Source organism: Passer domesticus, chromosome 23, assembly GCF_036417665.1.
Source record: "Passer domesticus isolate bPasDom1 chromosome 23, bPasDom1.hap1, whole genome shotgun sequence".
In the NCBI taxonomy this organism is placed as follows: Eukaryota; Metazoa; Chordata; class Aves; order Passeriformes; family Passeridae; genus Passer; species Passer domesticus.
Window position 1 is genome coordinate 4,377,663 of NC_087496.1, and position 15,377 is coordinate 4,393,039.

At 52.2% G+C, this 15,377-nt stretch overlaps 1 protein-coding gene across 2 annotated transcripts; it reads left to right on the forward strand.

Moving 5' to 3' along the window:
- Positions 1–552: 552 nt before the first annotated feature.
- On the forward strand, positions 553–10,029 carry SCN3B (sodium voltage-gated channel beta subunit 3). 2 transcript variants are annotated; one of them, XM_064397802.1, is made up of 6 exons: positions 553–1,284; positions 2,644–2,807; positions 4,489–4,714; positions 6,378–6,516; positions 7,273–7,369; positions 7,797–10,029. In XM_064397802.1, exons 1-5 carry the CDS (start codon positions 1,230–1,232, stop codon positions 7,334–7,336), a joined length of 648 nt encoding a protein of 215 aa, XP_064253872.1. In that variant the 5' UTR covers positions 553–1,229; the 3' UTR covers positions 7,337–7,369; positions 7,797–10,029. The 2 variants fall into 2 exon arrangements, with proteins under 2 accessions (XP_064253872.1, XP_064253873.1); XM_064397803.1 differs by lacking the exon at positions 7,797–10,029 and adding an exon at positions 7,615–7,778.
- The last annotated feature ends 5,348 nt before the right edge of the window (positions 10,030–15,377 follow it).

The following is a 15,377-nucleotide window of genomic DNA, read 5'->3' on the forward strand; positions in this document are numbered from 1 at the left end:
TGTAATAAACGCTTCATTTCCCCCTCTCTGTGCACTGTGACCTTCAAAGCTGGAGGAGCCCTCCAGGGCACGGTGGCCCCCGTCCAAGGAGAGAAAGCCCAGCCTGCTGCTGGCATTAAATTCCCTGGAATCAGGCAGGAACATGAGGCAAGAGGATTTCCCAGTATTTCCAACTGTGACCTTCAGAGCCGTGCAAATGTTAGTATTAAACTTATTAGCAGCAGAGGCCTTTCTGTGACCCCACAGGGATAACTCCCCCCATTTCCCCCCCACCCCTTGGCTTTTTTTGGAGGCAGGACAGTGAGGCAGAGACAGGACAGGAGCGAGGGGTACAAATGGAAAGAGGGGAAATTCGGCTTTTGGGAAGAAATGCTTTGCTGTGAGGGCGGTGACAGGGCACCCAGGGAGGTCGTGGCTGCCCTGGACGTGCTCGAAGGTTGGCTGTGGCTTGGTGGGAGTTGTCCCCACACAAGGCAGGGGGTGGCACCGGCTGAGCTTTAGCGTCCATTCCAACGCCTTAACACTCCGTGGCGGTGTGATATGCTCTGTGTGATGTCCCCAGCCAAGCTGGGCGCTGCCCGCGGGACCACCGGAGCCCCGCGCTGCCTGCGCTGAGCCGGGAGGAGCCGGGCGCGCCCGGGGCCGGGGGAGGCGGCCGCGCATGTGCCGGCCGTGCCCCCCGCCCGGGCTCCTCCAGCATCCTCGGCATCCTCTTCAGCATCCTCCTCGGCATCCTCCCAGGCATCCTCCCAGGCATCCTCCCCGCCGGGCGCTGCGCCCCGCAGCCCGCGCAACAAAAGCGCCGCGGCCGCGCCCCGCGGAGCCGCTCCCGGCGCGGGGCACCTGCTGCTGCTGCTGCTGCTGCTGCTGATGATGATGATGATGATGATGATGATGCTGCTGCTGATCCAACGCTGCTGCTGCTGATCCAGCGCTGCTCCCGCTCCGCTCCGCCCGCGCCCTGCGCAGCGCCGGCCGCGCCCGCGGAGCCGCGGAGCTGTCCGGGCTCGGGCTCCGGGCTCTCTGCGGGCTCTGTGCTCGGTGCAGGCTCCGGGCTCGGGCTCTGTCCGTGGTGCTGCCGCCCCCGCGGCCGAGCGCAGCCCCCGGACCGCGCCCGCCCGGCCGCTCCCCGCCCGGCATCCTGTTGCGCCGGGAGCGCGGCGGCGAGCGGGGGAAGAGCATCCAGGAGCGCCGTGCGAGGAGCCCGAGCGCCGTGCCGGCTCGGAACAATGGCTGCGCTGCCGCGGCTGCTCTGCGCGGCCGCGCTCGCCCTGCTGCTCTGGGGTAGGTGCTGCCATCCCTCTCCACCCAGCCCCGCCGCTGGAAAGAAAGAAGGGGGATGCTCCATTCGTAGCTGCCCTCCCAGTGGGGTTTTTGTTGTCGGGAGAAGGGAATTGCGCTCGTGGGTGTGAGGGAGTGAAAGCGCCTCAGTGCCGAGCACAAAGCATGTGCTGGTCCCTTGCTGTTTGCTCTTGGTCTGGGGTTTGCAGCGTAATTTGACATCGAGTTGCCTCGGGGAGGGTGTGCAGCCCATTAAGAGGTGTTTTAGTGCCGGTCTGTGTAAACTGGAGTTAATAAATCGATTGCAGCTGCAGTTTGATTCCTGCCATGAGAAGAGGCTGGGCGGTTTTCGATGTGCGTGTGCCTTCAGCCCTGTGTGTGGGTGCCTGTGTGTGTGTGCAGATTCTCAGAGAAAAGCAGGATCCTGGAGCTTTTCCTTATTTCTCCCTGGAAGCTGCTGCTGGTAGTATTGGGAGAATTGGAACCAGGCTGCTTCCAGGAATAGTCCCGGGATAATATGTTGCTTGAGAGAGTGGGTTAATGGTGCCTCAGAGGCTGGGGAGGAGGGAGCAGCCAGCAAAGTCAGCGTCTGGGCTCTGGAGACAGCCTTGGACACACAGAGCCCGGGATTGTTTAGCCCGGGGGACAAATGTCAGCAGGGATTTGGTCGGAGATGTGGTGCTGAAACAATCCCTTTCTGCTCGAGCGTGTGGCTTCACATGCAACGATTTCTGTCCTCTTTGCAAGAGCAGTATTCGAGAGTTGCCAGCCTTAGCACAGCTCTGATTGGAAGCGTTTTGAGCAGGAATGCCTGGGAAATCAATAACTCCTCCTGCTGCCAAATTCACTCCCGTCCAAGCCCCTTGGTTCCCAGTAGAGCCTATGGAGCCCAGGGACAGCAAAGGTGCTGGACCCTCCCAGTTTTGTTGAATTAAAGCATCCAGACCTTCCAATTTAGCACAAAGAGCGAGCTGTTCCTCCACGCTGGAATTCTGGGCTGCTCCTCATCCCAGACTGTAATTGCTGCTCTAACAGGAGCATGCCCAGCACGCATGGGAGGCAATGAACAATGCCTTTAAAGTGGCATTAATTACCAGGGAAAGATGAAAGTTGTGGCAAGGCAGACGCTGGAGAGGTGAATCTGTGTGAAGCGATCACCCTCTGTTAATTATTATGAATTATTAATATCTCAGGAGAAGGAAGCTTGGTAAAATTTGACATTTGAGACTTAATCCGTTATCAGACAGTGCTGGTAATAAATCAAGCCATTTTCCATTAGGAACATTAATGCCAAGATGTGAATAACTGATATTTCTCTAATTCTGTCCCAACGCCTCTTTCTCTGCTGCTCCTCTCCCCCAGCTGGATTTTGTTCCTCCGTGTGTGTGGAAGTCCCATCTGAGACAGAGGCTGTCCAAGGGAAAGACATGAAGCTGCTCTGCATCTCCTGCATGAAGAGGGAAGAGGTGACAGCCAGCACGGTGGTGGAATGGTTCTACAGGCCCAACGGGGGGAAGGATGAGCCTGTATGTACCACTGGGATCTGAGCCCTTTCTGTTTCTTTCCTTGCTTATCCCATTCCCACACCTGGGCACAGCACAAACTCCTGGCAGGAAAAGCTGCAATCAGTTGCTGAGGTCAAACATTTGGGGTGTAGATTAATCAATGCCAATCTCCAGCCCCATTCCCTCAATACTTCAAGCCCAGGATCTGAGGATGTCAAATATGACTGACCCTTGGTACCCTTGTCTGAATCGGTTCTGAATCCCAAAGCTGTTCTTTTGGAGGTGAAATTAATAAAAATAAATCTGTAGGGCAGGATTTACTTCTCTTTGCCTCAGAGAAAGCTGTGTTATTCCAGCTGTGGGAGGATCTCCAGGAGCTGCTTTGGATCCCTGTCAGGAAAAGGTAAAATTGATTTTCAGAGTGAATCAAAATGAAAATTGGACAGATGAGGAGCAGCTGGAATTCAAGAGAGAATGGTGAAATGGAGAACTAGATAAAGGCTGAGTGCACATTTCTTTCTAGCTATTTTATCTGAGTCTGAAGCATTAAATCAGTGGCTGTGATTGAGCAGGGCCACGCAGGATGACAAATATTCTCCTTCTGTCTGAGAACAAAAGGGACCAGGCTAAGGAATGAGATGGGAATTCACTTCCAGTGCCCCAGGGGATCCACTTGCCAGTGGCAACCCAAAGAACACCAACCAAAGTGAGCTGGGGCGGGCAGGGTCATGGTGGGACTGTGGCCAGCCAGAATGTCACACTGTCATATTTGCCCTGCAGCACTTCCATCTCAGCTGAATACCCCAGGGCTTCCCAAAAAGAGCTGTTGGTCTTCACTGTGGGTGCTCTGAGGTTCTTTCCTAGGTGGTCTCACATGCACTGACTGTCAGGCACATTGCTAGGCACGAAGAATCCCAGTTTTCTGTTCCATTGCTGATTTTTTGTGTCCACGTGCATCTGCGTTTTGCTGTGCCTTAGTTTTTTCTCCCTCTCTCGTGGAGATATTGGATTCCTGATCACTCCTTTTCCTGTCTTTTGTAAAGTCACCTGATACTTTGAGGCAAAGCGTGATGGAATATGAATAGCTGCTGTTACCAAGGGAGCTCAGAACATCCCTGAGTGTAGCTGGAGGGGGATGCTGCCCCTGGCTCCTGCTGTGCTGCTGCCCAAGGCAGAGATTAACTGTGGTATTTTCGGGGCTCCCCAGATGGAGGAGGAAGGAATGAATCTGACTCCATGTTCTTAGAAGGCTAATTTATTATTTTATGTTACTATATAATATAAAAGAATGCTATACTAAAACTGCACTAAACTATACTAAAGAATACAGAAAGGATACAGAAAGAAGGCTAAAAGATAATAATGAAAAGCTCTCTCCTCAGAAAGTTGGACAGAGCTGGCCATAATTGGCCGATAAATAAAAACAATTCACATGCAACCAATGAACCAATCACCTACCACATCCCAAAGCAGCAAAACACAGGAGAAGCAAATGAGATATTATTGTTTTCCTTTTTCTCTGAGTCTTCTCAGCTTCCCGGGAGAGAAATCCTGGGCAAGGGATTTTTCCAGAAAATATGACTGTGACAATTAACCAGCACGTCCCTTTCTATTTCCTCACAGATCTATCTATCTATCTATCTATCTATATATATATATTCCTCACAGATCTATATATCCATCTACATTTATTTCCTCACAGATCTACGAGTACAGGAAAACAAACCACGAATTCCCAAGCCGCTTCAGCGGGCGGATCCAGTGGAACGGCAGCAAAGACATGCAGGACGTGTCCATCACCGTGCTGAACGTGACCCTGAACGACTCGGGCGTCTACACCTGCAACATCACCCGCGAGTTCGAGTTCGAGATCCACCGGCCCCTCTTCCAGAGCTCCAGGGTGATCCACCTCACCGTGGTGGAGGAGGGTAGGGATTGGTTTTTATCAATATGTGTCTTGATTTGTCCAGCCCTGCTGCTGAGTAAATAGTGGCAATTGTGGTGCTCCACCTCAGAGACACTTTGGCTAGCTGTGGGTCACAGCTGGGCACGTGGGGACAAGCACAGGCATGTCCGAGTTCCAGATGGAACTTGCTGTGGAAGAGGGTCACTCCTCAAGCCTCCTTGTGCTGGAGAAGCTTTTAAGGCGATGGTGAAGGAAGGAGTCGGTCCCGATGGAGGGTTTTAATCCAGAGGTTTTATTCTGGGCTGCATGGCCCCTGAATCTAGCAGCAGCTTCACCAGAACTCCGAGCACATGGTGTGCTTGCCCTTTTAACCCGGGGAGAGGGGATGGAAGGGAACCAAGGACCAACAACCAGGTATGGGGCGGGCAGGTCTCAGGTGAAAGGGACCCCAGGGAGGGGGAGCATCTTTTGAATCTGCCCAATCACTTGATGCTCCCCTGGAATTTCTGTGTTGATAGACAGTGCCCAGTAGGAGTCAGGGTGGGGGAAAGGAGAGGTGATTGACACCTGGGGAAGGACAGGGGTAACTGAGGCAAGCCATGACATCACACCGCAACAGGCAGGAGGTGTTTTGTGCTGTCAGTGGCCAGGGTGACCCAGATCGCCATGGTGGAGGAGGGCAGGAGGGTGTTTTGTGCTGTCAGAGGCCAGGGTGACCCAGCTCGCCCTGGTGGAGGAGGGCAGGAGGGTGTTTTGTGCTGTCAGAGGCCAGGGTGACCCAGCTCGCCCTGGTGGAGGAGGGCAGGAGGGTGTTTTGTGCTGTCACTGGCCGTGGGTGTTGTCACCAGGGATAGAGTTTGTCACTGCGCCACAGGAGAGGGCTCTGAGTTTGGCATTGACAAACGCGGCTCAGGAGGAAAAACCTGTGGCTTGTTTGGTGGCTGGAGGCTGGTTCTGGGCACAGGCTGGTTGTGTGTGGGTGTGGGAAGGCACAGTGAGGCGGGCACAGCTGGGCACAGCTGGGCAGGAGCGAGCAGAGGTTTCCAGCTCCTCCGGCGGCGGCTCTGGATGTTACAGCGATGCCATTCCCAGGGAGCCGCAGCGATTCCTTGCTGCCGCCCCCTCCCTCCTGCAACAACAACTCGTTCTCCATTTTGATACCAGTCTCCTGCTTCTCCTCCTTCCCTCTGTGGTGCTCCCGAGTCGTTCTGTTCCTCTGGGTGTTGCTGGGTTCGGTGCTGCAATCGCGGCGTGTTGCAGACAGTGCAGGGATGCTGCTGCTCTCTTCAGACAGGGCCGGGAGCTCTCAGCCCTTTTGTCTGCCCTTTCCTCTCCCTCTTCCCCACAACCACCTCGGTGTTTTGATCCTTTACAAATCACTGGTGGCACAACAGAGCCGAGTAACACCAGCGAGTGGGGCACGGGGAGGAAACAGAGCGTGAAGATGAGCTAGGTGAGCAATCCGTGAGGATGTGGGGGTGGCAGGGATGCGAGGCACACACAGGGCTGTGCGTGTCAGATCCCTCTGGGATCCCTGCCTGTTGCACATCCCTCTCTTTTGCCCCCTCACAGCCTAAAGGCACCTGGAGATTCTGGCAATGTGGATTAGGAAGGATGACACAAGGGTGGAAAACGTCCATGGATCTGCATGGAAATCATCAGGGGTTGTTTCATTTTATTCACAGCTGGAGAAGACTTCACCTCTGTCATCTCAGAAATTATGATGTATATTCTGCTGGTCTTCCTCACGCTCTGGCTGCTGATTGAGATGATCTATTGCTACAGGAAAGTCTCCAAGGCAGAGGAGGCTGCCCAGGAAAATGCGTAAGTGTGGAACCCCTGGAGGTGAGGTCTGTTCTGCAAGAGCTCCTCACATGTCCCAGAGCTCTCAAATTGTATAGACCCCTGCTAGTACAGGATAATCAGGTCTAAAATTGATGATTTTTTCTTTCTGATGATTTAATAAATCGTGTAATATTAATTCCTTCTGCCTCACCTCATCTACTGTAAAACCCCAAGGAGCTGTTTCTGTATCAGCAGGAACCTGTGCCTGTAGGGAGTCTGCAATATGGGACAGACCCTGTGTAGTTTGCCAGAAATCCTCAATAAGGTTGACAAAGTGAGTAGTGATTAAAACATGCTGGAAGACTGCAGGAAGACTGAACTTTGCCATGGCATGGGCTGGTTGGTGTTTGCTTTGTCCAAAGTCCTTGCAGTATTTATGGAGCACCAAGACTGTGCCCCCTTGCACCACACACCAGGCAGGGAGTGAGCAGTATTCCAGGTCTGGACCATGTGGAGATGCTCTCCTGGAAGTCTGGTTTCATCCTGGCCCATTCCCATCTTTCCACACACTTGGCTTGGTTTAGAGCACTCTTTGTACATAGGAAGGCTGGCTATGTAGGATTTTGGAGCAGGGATGACTCGGTGTTTGCCCCTGCCTGTGCCCAGGAGTTTCCCTCTGTGAGCATCTACAGGTGACATTTGTTACCTCAGAGATGCTTCCAGGCTCTCAGCAAAGGTGAGTTTACCCAAGCTGGGCTTTACACTGTGTGCTCTCCTCCTTCCCTCCAACTACAGGACAGACTACCTTGCAATTCCATCGGAAAACAAGGAGAACTGTGCTGTGCCTGTGGAGGAGTAGCAGAGGGGAGGCAGCGCAGTGAACGGCGCCAAGGTGGGTCATGAAGAAGTGGTCACTCCTTGTGTCTGTCCACCCCTCAGCTTCCTTGTGGTGGGGCTGGAGACTCCTGGAGCATGGCTGTGCTCCTCTGGAGCTCCCCCAGCAACCTTAGAAGCCATACAGGTGTCTTTAGGGGTGTACTTGTATTTCTTGAACCCCCAAACCAACACAGGCCACGGTGTCTTTATGCCTCCTTTACCTATTGCTGTGGAGTTGGGAATCTTCACTTTCCCCTGCAGCTGTGCCCATGAGGACTGGAAGGGCTCTGCCTCCAAAGGAAACACGTTATAGGAAGGAATTTGTGTGCTACAGATTAAAATCTGGATCTTTTACTCTCTCGTTCACCTCCGGTCAGTTCCTGTGCTAACTCTGTTGCCATCCTCACCCCTGTGAGCTCCAAGAGGAATTGTCTCCCTTGCAGGGGCTCTGAAGACAGAAGGACCATGCCACACCAGCCAGCTTTGAGGGGGAGCTCTGCGCCGTGGGGAGGAACACGGGGAAGTGTAAATTCTCTTCCATTTGCCTGGGACTCTGTACAGCCTTGACTTTGGTCCTGTGACCCCACCTGAGCTGCCAGCCCGGTGCTGAAGGACTCCTCTGTGGAAGCACGCAGAGCAAACAGCACAGGCTGTGGGCAGCACGGCTCCTTCCCGACTTTCCGTTCCATCCTCACCTCAATGGCTTTGTAAATGTCACCTGTCACTTCTTAGCTGCTCTCACCACCACCTTTATTTGCTAAATGTGCTACTTCTCCACTGCAGAGGGTAAGGGTATGTATGGCACATTGCTCTGAGCTGCAGGACTGTGAACAAGGATCTCTTAGGGGGTTAGTCCACCACATACTGTGGCCCAAGCAGTTTTCTTGGTGTTAGAACAGGAAGAATTTAATTAATTAATGAAGCCACTCTGAATTTTAGGCTGTCCATGCACAAGCAGAGTAGGGTGAGGACTGTAATGCACTAAAATTGGAAGTGTATAGTAGAAAAGACAGGTCCCTGTGTCATGTTCACACTTTCTTCTGGAGGGAATTGAGGATACAGGCCATGAAGTATTCCTGCTTTGGGAAGCAGGATGATGTAAGTATAAGAATCCCGTGTCCCTCTCATTTATCAAGTGTCAAACCCCACGTCCCCTTCCACCTGCCTGGCACAGCAGGTTTGCTCCTGGAGTACACAGTGGGAGGAGGAACCTGTAACAGCTGGCAAGGCAGCAGGACAAGGTAGGGGATCCACCTTTTCCTGGGGAACCCCAAAAAGGAAGGCAGCCTCATGCTGGTAGGCAGGAGAAACAAATAGGATGCAAAGCCCTCACAGCTTAGTGAAATGGTTGTAGTTTTGTAACTGTGGTGGTTCTCTGGTGCTGTAGCAGCACCATCTAGAGGGATAGACACAAAACACCCACTTTTCCCAGTTAATCCTAATTCTCTCTTGAGGTAATTAATCACCAGTATAAATAGTCTGGATGAATCCTAAATGATCTCCTGGTGCCTAGGAATCACCCTGGAAATTCCATCTTTCCTATGCAAAATTACCTTTTCTGAGGGTTAAGTGGAATAAAAATTGCTTTCTGCCCTTCAGTGCAGATCAGTTGAGCTCAACAGCTGGGATTGGAAAGGGAAAAAGGCAGAACCATTGGCCAGGGTGGAACTGTGCTGTAAAACCAGGTGGGGAAGGTTTGGGCCTGTTGCATGGCAGAGTTGTAACATCCCTGCTGCAATGGAGCCTGTGCTGCTTTGCCAGAGTTGACAAATTCTGCTCCACTTGTAAGTAGCTCCAACGTGCTCGTGACTCCAGGCATGCTCCCCACCCACGGAATCCCCTCTGCTTTGTTCTGCTGCTTTTTATGTGCTCGCTAAAATCATGGAAATTACCCCATTTGTAAGGCAGGCTCAGGCCAGATTTCCAACTGGCACTTGTTCAAAACCCTTTTTTTAGAGTGGGTGTCAACTTTAGTCAACTACTCCAGTGCAGTCTTGGTAGTAGGATTGCTCCCAAACCCAGAGCCAAGCCTGGCAAGGGGAGAACATTTTCCAGATAAAGCACACTCACAGTCTGGGCACCAGTTCCCAAAATCCTGATGTCCAGAAGAATATCCAAGAATATTCAGCTGGATGCCATCCCTATCCCAGTTTGCCTGGCAGGATCCTGAGCTCCACAGAGGAGGGACTGGGTTGTAACTGGGGTTTCCAGCACTGAGCCCATGGTGAATTTTAGGACACCTCTCTCCCACTCCAGCTCTGCTCCTCAGTCCCTGTGAGCCACAGAAAACCCTCTGGTGTCATACTGTTAAATCAAAACAGGAGTGAACCCAAGAACTTCTTGAGAGCTACCTCAGGTGGTAAAGAAGGGCCGTCCCCTTGTCCAGCGCCTCCCTGAGTCCCACAGGCATCTTCTGGATGCTCTTTTTTTTGGACAAATCTTTCACTTTTCCAGTTCCTGCAGACAGAGGTGACCATTGCCTCGCGGTGTTCCAAGCAGGAGGAAACGGGGTGCAAGGTTCTGCTCAAGAATCTTGCACGGAAAAAGGAATAATAATTTAAAAATTGGTGATTCTTCAAGACCTGGAAGAGAAAGTCCTGGCAAAGACTCTGTGTGTGTTTGGAATGAGAGAGGAGACTGTGGAATGGGCAGGATAATAAAAAGAACCAAGAGCCACGCTGGTTGTTGGATAGATTTTTTAATTGATACCGTACTTCCATGGTACTAACTACTTACACGGAGTTTGGCTGCAGAGCCTGTACAATTCCTACATTCCAGCACGTACGTTCCAGTATCGCTTTGAACCGCGGCTTGGTTTTTGTTTTCTTTTCTTTTTGTGGTTTTTTTTTTTTTTTTTTTTGCGCACAGCGCAAAGTTTCTGACAGTCGGGACAACTCCTAAAACAAACCCACAATCCTTCCCCCACCCACCCCAGAGTCACCTCAGCCATCAGCCCCGGGTCTGGAGGGGATTCCAGCAGGGAAGCAGGTGCCTGTGGTGGTTGTAGGAGGAGAGCAGACCCTCGTTCATCATCCCTTGTGCACAGGAGCTGCAGGACCCGCGTGGGGACAACACGCCCCAGGGTTTTATAGCAGCATTCTCCAGCCCTGGGAGATGAAATCCCACTGGAATGGTGATGTCCCAGGCTGCTCGTGGGAGGTTGTGACGTTGCCACTGCTCTGCTGCTCTTCCCTCCCTCCACATCCAGCCCAGAGCCAGGTCGGTGCTTCCATCCCTGCTCTCCAAGGGCCATTTCCCAGCAGGTGGAGATGGGGACGATGTGCGTGGCACAGGCTCCACCTCCCTGCTGGATGGAGCTGTGACAGCTGCTCTCCCAAGTCCTGATTCCACTGGGCAGCTCCAGAACCCGAGCTGCACATGGGGGTTCATTCCCTACCTACTCTCGGGGTTTGGGGCAGGGAAGGTGGCCTTTAACGTTAGCAATGGAATTGGCCTAAATGAGTGAGGTAACAGAAACGGCCAGAGGAGGAACCTCCCCGAGCCATGTGCAAATATAATTCCTTCAGCAGAAGGAAGTCCTTTTCCCTACTGAAAAAAATAAAATAAAATAAAACAAAACACATTCACTTGAAGAGCATACAGACTGCAGGAGGGGAAGGCAGGCAGGGACAGCACCAGGTCAGACCATCTATGACACAGGTAATGATTGTCCAGCAGCAGAGGTGGGAGGGGACAGGGAAAAGCCATAGCAAGCACTGCAAAACGTGTGGGAGAGGAGGAGGGCATGGCATGCCATGATCCATGCTAAGAGAAGCCCATGCTGTCTGCCTAGATCAGGGAATGGCCTTGATCAGTCACCCAGGACACGAGAGTATTTGGCCAGTGTGCACATCTGGAAAAAGAGAGGTTTTATGGCACAGAGAGACTCGTGCTGGAGAGACTGCAAACACAGAGATCAGAGCGTGTCTGGTGGGGAACAGGCTGGAAAATCAGCACAGGAACCACCCTGGCCCAGGTGTTCTGTGAGCCACAAGAGCTCAGAGAGCACAGGAACCTCCCTGGCACATGTTCTGTGAGTCACTTCCCTCAGGGACTTTGGTTCCAGTGTCTGTTCTGAGCTGTTTTAAGCAAGCCCCTGTCAGTATTTTAAGTGGTGTTGAGGCTGAAAACACGAAGCCAGAGCCCAGGGGGCTGTGCCATGGGCTGTGTTGGTGGCAGCCTGGCAGAGATCCGTGGGCAGAGCCCCTTGGAGCTGAGCAGGCAGTGCAGAAAGCACTGATCTGTCAGAGCTGGGGGTGGCAGCAGCTGCCTGGGCAGACAGGACAGAGCTGCCTCCCCTGAGCCAGGCACTGCTGCTTTAAAGTGATTTCAAGACTGATTTTCAGTGGAACATGGAACCAGACAGTTCCAGTTGTAAATCAGGAGTTTGTTTCTGTGCTCCTGGGGAGAACAGCTGCTGCAGCACACCAGAGCAAATCCAAAAGGTCTCAAGTGCCCAGACCAAAAGGGTCTCCAGCCACTCTCTGGGAAAGAAATTTCTACCTTCTTGCATAAAGGTAAGAATAAACTCTTATGTGACTACCAGGACAGTGCTGAGGAGCCAAGGAGGCTGAAGTGTCTGTCCTTATCTACAGCCAGGTGAGCTGCTGAAACTGTCTGATAAGGACAAGGATTAGCATTCCAGGATTAACATTCCTAGAGGGAATCTCCCAGTCCATGCCCTGTTATCTCAGAGGCAGCTTTGTGCCTTCAGGGCTCCAAATCCAGCAAAGCCTTGTGCTTTGAACCTTTCCTCTTCCAACCCAGGGTCACACTGTACTAGAGATGTTTCCTGTGCCCAAGGTTTCTGGTTTTAAGGTGAGAAGCATCCAAGCAGGGTCAGGTGTCACCCAGCAGACAGGGACAGCAGCCAGAGGTGGAATGCAGCCTCTGTGTCACACAGGCAGCTCAGGGGACATCAAAGGCATGTGCCTCCCTTCTCCTGTCCCACAGGGAGGCAGGAAGGGATCAGACACAAGTTAGTATCAGTTAGTATGAGTTCATAGCACAGTTTTGTGACTGAGGAGTGCCTGGAGTGCAGAGCACCCAAAAAAGCTCATTATCCTGTTAACAGCTAACTCCTTCCCACTGCAAGGCCTCTCTGCCTTTTGTTTTCCCATATTTACTCTCTGGAATGTGCAGGCCCAGCAGTGCCCCTGCCTTGGGATAACCTGGTTTTTGGTTGGAATAACCTGGTTTTTGGTCCTTCAGAGGCTTCACAGGCAGGTGCTGCTGTAGAAACCTCTGGTATCTACTCTGGGAATGCCTGGTTGCACAGCACTTACCCAGGACTCAACTCCCAGCTGCCAGAACTCTAAGATAAGCTAAGATAAGGTGTGTATTTATCAGGGCTGAGGTTGTGCCACAGTAAGATCAGTGAGGATGTCACAAACTGGTGGATCAGAGCCTCCCCCTTCTCCCTCCTCCCAACAGGAAGCATCTTCCTTGGCAGGAATTAGGCTACATTGCTTTTGCATGCTTGGCTGGAGAAATGCCTTTTAAAAAATAAATATAATTCAAAAAATCCCTGTTTTGGTGGTTGTTCAGATGGTGCAAATCAAACCCCAGCAGATGTGCAGGTGGAAGGGTCAGACTGGGAGGGGAAATGCACCTGGAAAGAATCCAGGGGGATTTCTGATGAGTGAGCAAGGGGAGAAGCAAAACCCTGGCTTGGCTGTGAGTGCTGGGGGAAGCACCACCCTCTGTAACATTATTCAGGCCTCTCACTCCTAGAAAGTGTTACTGATCCCGCCAGGAAATGTAATCCAAAATTGTCTCTGGCTCCAGAAGGAATTAACCTGTCAGCTGGGACTGCTCAGGGGCAGCTGATTCCTATCCCAGCTCTGCAGAGGGACTGAAAACACTCCAAGGTTTTCTTTAAACCCTCACCCTTAGTGCCTTAAGACCCTGATTTTCCCCTCTTTATTACTACTGTGAGAGATCAAGAGGCAAAACAAGATTGTGAATCCCATCCAACTCCAAGGCAGGCTGGCTGCCAAGTGGGAAAAAGAAAGAACTAGAAAAAGCCAAAGCCCTGAACCTCAAAGAGAAACCTCCCTCAGTGTGAAGGACACTGCAGCACCAGGTTCTGCCTGGTGCCCACTGCTCCCACTGCAGGAATTCACATTGCTGAGTGGCAGGATGGGTGTCAAACAATTTAAAACCCCACTTTAATGTGCAGGTGGGACAAATATCAGTGTTGAGATGCTACAGCTGCCTGGCCTGACACTGATTTAACAGAGCTTGTGCAGTTCTGTCCCTGGGGCTCAGCCTGAGGGAACATCCCGAGCCTGCAGCTGGAAATCTGCACAGGAGAAAGGATTCAGGGGGAGAAAAAGGGTTCCTTGCCTCCCTGACAGGGAGAAGGTGAGCAGCAAACACTGATCAGCAGCATTTGTCTGTGACCCTCTGTGATTTATCAGCCTGCAGCTGGAGGAGACCCCACATTGCAGGCTCTTCTTGCAGTGTGCTCTTTCCTGGCAGGCTGGATCCCAGGGATTCCTCTGTGTGTCCTGCCTGGTGCTTGAAATTAAATTCTAGAAGAGGGAAATCTCAGCAGCAGGGGAATTCTGTGTGCTTAGTAATTGTGGGAATGAGTAAGAGGGGGAAGGGGGACTCTGGGACAGTCTGGCAAGTCACAGTGGGGAAAAGCAGCCCCAGAAAGCCCTTCCCAGGCCCTAGCACCTCAATTTCTTGGTACAGCAGCCATTTCAGCAGCCTCCCTGGGAAAAAGTCAGGGAGCAGTACAGTAGTCAGCAGCATTAAATTAAATAAATAGTCATAAATAGCCATTACTCTCTGGTTTTCCCCAGCTGGAGCTTGCTTTCACAGTTTGAAATGTCCTTTTGATAGCCTGGCTCCATCCATGCTCCTGCACATGGGAGTCTTGTGTGGGGCACATGTTTAGCACTTTGTCCTGGGGGAAATCAGCAGGTTACTCCTGAATCCACTGGGAAGTGGGAGCTCAGAGGGCTTTCCTCAGGCTGCACTGAGGATATTCTGTGCCACTGAATGGTGTGAGACCAATTATTCATCCTGGAGGAGCTGCAACTGCACCATTCCAAACTGGGGATGTGCAGCTGCCTCCCTCCTGCCAGCCAGAAGGTGGAAAAATCCCAGTGCTGGACAAAGTGGGACTCACATTCTCATGTTGGACAAAGTGGGACTCACATTCTCATGTTGGACAAACTGGGACTCACATTCTCATCACCTACCTGGCTGGGGGAGAGGCAAAACCATTTATTAAACACTCCAAGAAGCAGCCTGCATCTCCAGTCCCTGTGGGGTTTGTGCACTGCACAGCAGAGCCAAGCTGCCCCTCTTCCCCGTCTGGCTGCTAATGGAGTCTGGAATTATGCCCCAGCAGAACTGCAAATGCACACTGGCTGTTCTCTAGTGCAGCTCTAGCACCTGGCTGCCCCCAGGGCTGCACTGCCCCTCAGGTGCCTCACAGCCAGCTCTGTCCTGCCACCCTTTTTCCTCTCCTCCCGTGGTCCCTGCGACCCTTCCTGACCTCTCCTGGATTTTTGGAAGCTTTGTTGCTCCAAGGATGCAGTCACATAAATATCCACAGTGATGGCTGTTGCTGCATAGATACAATTATGTAATTTATCCCAGGCAAGGAAAGGAAGCTGTTGTTTTTCCCCCTGTTTTCCCACAGATTTTACAAGACAAGGGCTGGGTGAACAAAGAGGAGAGAGATTTGCTGAGCTGGGTGGTGGGAGTGCTTGAAAATCAACCCTAATTTTGGTTCTGTGTTTAAATTTGGGTGCTCCCACCGTGGTGATTCCAGCAGCGATGCAGACGTGCAGCACAGGGATGGCTCAGTGGCAGGGCCCCAAGCACAGGGAAAGCAGAGAACAGGAAAAGGGGACACTGTCACAGGTGTGCACACACCTGGGAGGCAGACCCTCCCCTGGCTCTCACTGCAGCATCACACAGGAGGAACACAGGGGGGGTTGTGGGAGGGATTGCAGCTCTGAGCTCTGCTCTCTGAGCCAGCCTGGCTGCCCTGACAGCAAATT

Coding starts and splice junctions, on each gene's coding strand:
- SCN3B (XM_064397802.1), top strand. CDS start 1,230: ATGGCTGCGCTGCCGCGGCTGCTCTGCGCGGCCGCGCTCGCCCTGCTG. Junction 4,715..6,377: donor CCTCACCGTGGTGGAGGAGG/GTAGGGATTGGT, acceptor TTTTATTCACAG/CTGGAGAAGACTTCACCTCT. Junction 6,517..7,272: donor GAGGCTGCCCAGGAAAATGC/GTAAGTGTGGAA, acceptor CTCCAACTACAG/GACAGACTACCTTGCAATTC.